Here is a 5,000-nt window from a genome sequence, read left to right as displayed (position 1 = left end):
AGTAGAGCGCAGATCTACTCTGAGCAACAAATTTTGGCTTTGTTGCTCGTTTTTCATCAAGCTCACAACTTGTCGCGCAACACATGTGCTCTTGTACTAGCAAATCAACCACTCAGCGCCCTGCATTTCTTCAACCCGCAACAAATGTTTTTCTTGCGGGTCAAGTTGATCACGCAAAGTGAAAAACGCGAAACATCGACCAGAACTTGCAACGAAACAATGTTGCCCCACAAGTTGAGGGTTTTTGTATCTCGTCTTTCACCGCCTTAAGGGTTTTGCACTCCATGTGAATTTATTTTACTGTGACTAAATTTAACGAAAGCCTTGGAGGGTCTATCAACACCACCCTCCCCCCCCTCCCCCCCTTCCTCAAACTGAGCCGGGTACGTGTTTGCTGACGTGAAAAATGCTTGCAAGGCTTATAATTAGAGCTTCCTTTATGAGAAAAACATTCTCATTACTCGTATGTATTCGTATGTATCCGTATGTTACTCGTATGTTACTCGTATGTCAGTCGTATGTCAGTCGTATGTATTCGTATGTATCCGTATGTTCCGTATGTTACTCGTATGTTACTCGTATGTTACCCGTATGTACTCGTGTGGTGTTTTAGTCATGATCGTTGCGAATGACATCAGAAATAGGAAGCGAAAACAAGCGAATATTTTGATGGATAACAAAATTCTGTGCGATAATATTAAACACCACGAGGCGAGGCAAACGTAGAAGGAACCTAAGAAAATAATCTTACCTTTTCAGCGATTTCAAGGCTTAAAATTCCATCCAATGAACCAAAATCCTTTTCTTTATGCTTCCTGATGTGTTTAGTGTTATTTTTTGGCTGAAAAACTTAAAGCCGCTCCGCCACCGAAACAAAAATTCGCCTTCGCGAGGCGTCAAATGGCCTGAAGTAAAATGCAGTTCATGCAGGCGTAATGAAAGCTCCAACGACAAAATTTTCAGGAAAACAGGGGGCCACATAACCCCAGTAAACAAGCTAAATTTCACAGCGATCCATGAAAGTGACGACCTTTTACAAATCCTACAGTAATGGTTCAAGAGTACGTCAACTGAAAAATAGAATTAATCTACAGGGATTAACCGGCACACTTTAGGCACCGAGCATCGATTTGGGCTACATTGTGAATAAAAAATAACTGATAACGTACCAGGACGCGCTGTTATAATAGTAAAAGCCACCGCGAGGATTTTTGACATCACGGACCCAAAAGGCTTCTGCCTTACTGTCTCCACTGTCATTCACGACGCTGCGTTCGCAATTTGGTCACAACAAAGGGAGATTTTCAGAAGTATAACGTTGCGTCAGCGTGAAAGTAACATGCTTTGGCTGAAACCAGCCTGTTGCGATATCGACGAAGCGCGTGCGGAAGTAAATACTTGCTATTCGAAAACGTGATATCCCCCTTCCAGTTACTTTCAATGTTGCCTTTTTGAGAATCGGGTGTCCACAGTTCTTCCATTAATTGGTATTTTTAATGTTAAGACGAGTTAACCCATTAATTAAGTGAGGTCCAACTTATATTAAAAGCGCGACTTATCGAGTAAATTCTGATATAAACGGAAATTATTGATCTGATTTATCTATGAAGGAAACGGAATTATAAACAGAGAATACGAAAGAAAAGGAAAGGAGGAGCCGTACGTGTCTGATGCAGGAAGTTAAAGGGAAGAGATTGTTTAGGATTGTGTGATAATACACAACTCTTATAATTTCCTCAAACATAGACTTTATTCATAAATGGCGGCCAATTTATAATTCTTTTGTCGAAGTGCAAATTAGCCTACCAAGACTTGATACCATACAGTGAATTGAAAAGAATTCTTGCTCTAAAATTAGGCTTGGTAGGCTAATTTGCACGTGGACAAAAGAATTATAAATGTGACCGCCATTTATGAATAAGGTCTATAGGAATTATATTCTTCATATTTAAAATATTTCAGTGACTAGAGTTATACTGGGAATTATTTAATAAACCATGAAAACCGATTTTTGCATTTCTATAGCACAAAATTAAACGCTGGTGGATAGTAGTATATCAGCACTAACATGTCGCGATGCTACATGGTTCAGTCCTCCTTTCGGTGGAAGTGATCGAAGAACTCTCTTTTGGAATATAAAAGACATTTCCAATTGAATTTGCAAGTTTAGTTCCAGATAAATGACAAAGATACCAACCCGTTAAATGCTTATCTGAAACCTGAGCAGTGTTTTTTTTAGTTACAAAACGTTGTTGCCTACACTGAAATTAAAACACCCGCCTGAGTTTAGGAATCGTACCAATCGCTTCACTTATCTTCATTACTTTAAACAGTTTCAACAGGATACCTCTATGACAGATGCCAAAAAAACACCCTAGTATTTTCTGCAATGCTCACATTTTAACCCTGCATGTACTCCTATTGATTGATAATGAATTGTAGTAAAAAGCAGATATGATAAAATCTATTTGTGGGCGACAATATATCACCGCGCACCGGTGGCTCAGTTGGTTGAGCACCAGACTGTCACGCGGGAGGTCGTGAGTTTAACTCCGGCCGGACCAAACTCAGGGTCGTTAAATAACTGAGGAGAAAGTGCTGCCTTTGTAACGACGTTTGCAAATGGTTAAACTTTCAAGTCTTCTCGGATAAGGACTATAAGCCGGAGCTCCCGTCTCACAACCCTTGGAAGCTGAATGCATATTATTCCCAATGTTTATAATTTGAACCAAGTCAGCTAAAGAGGTTATTTGATTCATGAAATTTAACTTGACAAGTGCCGTGCCGACAGACATTACCACACGTCGTGTGCCTGCATTTGCCGTACCAAATACTTCAACATTACATTGACTGTATGGTGCGGCAATAGTTTTAGTTAAATCAACAATTCCTGGAGCTGGGTTGTTTGTACGTCATTTGTGAGTCGAATATTAACTCAGGAATGAAAAAGCGATACAAATAGATCTTTGAAAAGCCACAGATGATTAATTTGTTTCAATTTATAAATGTGAACCAAACATTTCAATACTGGCAAATAAATGGCCTCTAAGTAAAGCAAAAGTAAGACAGAAAACCAGAATTTCCCCTTGAAGCATCCTCTAAATTCCTTTGCCAGTAAATAAACAGAATGCATATCAACGACTAGTTGACTTCGTCGCATGCCCATACTGACGATAACAGTAGTTCTAAGAACAGCTCAGATTGCTAAAAGTCGGATCAGCTTTTCTCAGGTATTCTCAGTTTCGCTCAAAGCTGCTCTAATTTTCTCAAAGATCACTAGGAGATGACCGGTATGTTGATGAAGATCAGTTTGAATGACCGTTATGTCAATCCCCGCTCTCGTGCAAAGTGTTTATTTGTAAAACAAATTAGGAAAAAATATATATATAATTTTGTCTTTAATGTCAACAACTTACCTTTGGCTCCACAATCGAAAAAGATGTATTCTAACAACTCGATCCGCACGACCGCGACTACAATCACAAACTTTGAACAGTCAAGATGCGATGATTCGGGCGCGACCATGCACATCCAAGAGAAAATGGCACTTCTTAAGGGCTAGACTTCCAAAAGTCCTTCGTCTCGTGTAGATTCGCGTCCGAAAAATCACGCTTCGCTTGCCAAAACATTTTCTCCCGGGATTCTCGTGAAGTGAAATTGTGGCAAGTCTGCTTAGTTAAGAGCTTGAAACATGAGAGGGATGGTTGATTTCTTTAAACACGGACTGTTTATTTTGTCATGCAAAATGGACTGATATTGCAAGCATACATACATTTTAAGACTCTAATACTTCTTTTCAAGTATTTCTATTAATTTTTCTGACTCAACAATACATTTTTCAGCAGCTATTAATTTTTTTGAATAATCCCCTACCCCCCACCCCACGTAAAGTTACGGTCATGCATGTAAATGTATGGAAGCATAAGTTTCCATGCACTAATATGACACGGAAAACAAGAAACGGAGGCTGTTGCTGCAAGAGGATCACCTTTCTTCTGGGCAGCTTGAGTTGAGGTGGAAAAACAAAACAGCTCCAATAACAGCCCATTGAACTATGTGGTGCGTGGTACTAAATCTGCGTCTGTTATATTATATCAGACTTAAAGAGATTTAACGTTTTAACACTATAATTAGCCGTATTTGTGGTCCAACGAATACTTGGCTGTGTTTATACTAGAGACGTATAATACGTCTGGACGACTTTGGGCAATTTAATTTAATGCGTCTCTTTTAGTTTATCATCAATCTACAGGGATTATCCAGCACACTTAAAAGCAAATTAGGAACACAGGAAAGGAAAATATAGGGATGAGATAAAATACTATCAAAATAAAGGCTTAAGGAACTTACCAAAATACGCTGGTCTAATTATAAAAGTCAATACGAGGATTCTTGAAATCACGGACGCAAACATTTCGTGCCTCACTGTTGCCATTGGCATTCAGGACACTAAACATTCACAGCTTTCTTCTCAACAAAAGGAGATTTTCAGAAGCATAACGTCTCTTCAGCGTGAACGTAACATGCTTTGGCTGAAACCAGACTGTTGCGGTGCCGATGAAGCGCCTGCGGAAGTAAATACTCGTTATTCCAAAACGAGCGTGGGATTTCGTTGGCTTTAGCGTGGGATTAGGAGACTAAAGGGTATTCTTAGAATCTGGTGTCCAGTTTTTCCATTTTTTTAATAACTTCAAAAGACGAGTTGACCGATAAAGTGATAAAGTGAGGTCCAACCTGTCAAGTGAGACCCGGCTATGGAGTAAAAGCTGATAAAAATGGAAAATGATCTAATTTGTCAATAAAGGAAACACAATAAAACAAAATTATAAAAAGAGAACAAGGAAGAGATGAAAGGAGCTGCCGTACGTGTCTTATATAGGACTGAGGTTAAAGGAAAGAGTATTTTTGGGACTGCGTGACAATACACAACTCATTTCCTCAAACATAGGCTTCTATTCTTCGTATTGAAAATAATTTAGTAACTACACTTAAGTTTGCCT

At 39.1% G+C, this 5,000-nt stretch overlaps 1 protein-coding gene across 8 annotated transcripts in view; it reads right to left on the bottom strand.

Moving 5' to 3' along the window:
• Window positions 1-4,437, bottom strand: part of LOC138015892 (uncharacterized) — a 60,253-nt gene extending 55,816 nt beyond the window's left edge. For 7 of the 8 annotated variants that reach the window (XM_068863018.1, XM_068863022.1, XM_068863024.1 and 4 more), the window contains exon 1: window positions 1,170-1,321. In XM_068863018.1, the coding sequence (XP_068719119.1) occupies window positions 1,170-1,260 (91 nt within the window). In that variant the 5' untranslated portion in view covers window positions 1,261-1,321. Of the gene's footprint in view, window positions 1-1,169; window positions 1,322-4,350 lie in introns of those variants that run through there. The other variant, XM_068863020.1, reaches the window with a different exon arrangement.
• Window positions 4,438-5,000: the final 563 nt, after the last annotated feature.

This window comes from Montipora capricornis, chromosome 9, assembly GCF_036669925.1.
Source record: "Montipora capricornis isolate CH-2021 chromosome 9, ASM3666992v2, whole genome shotgun sequence".
In the NCBI taxonomy this organism is placed as follows: domain Eukaryota; kingdom Metazoa; phylum Cnidaria; class Anthozoa; order Scleractinia; family Acroporidae; genus Montipora; species Montipora capricornis.
The sequence above is the reverse complement of the archived record's forward strand: the minus strand, read 5'-3'. Positions and strand labels throughout refer to the sequence as shown.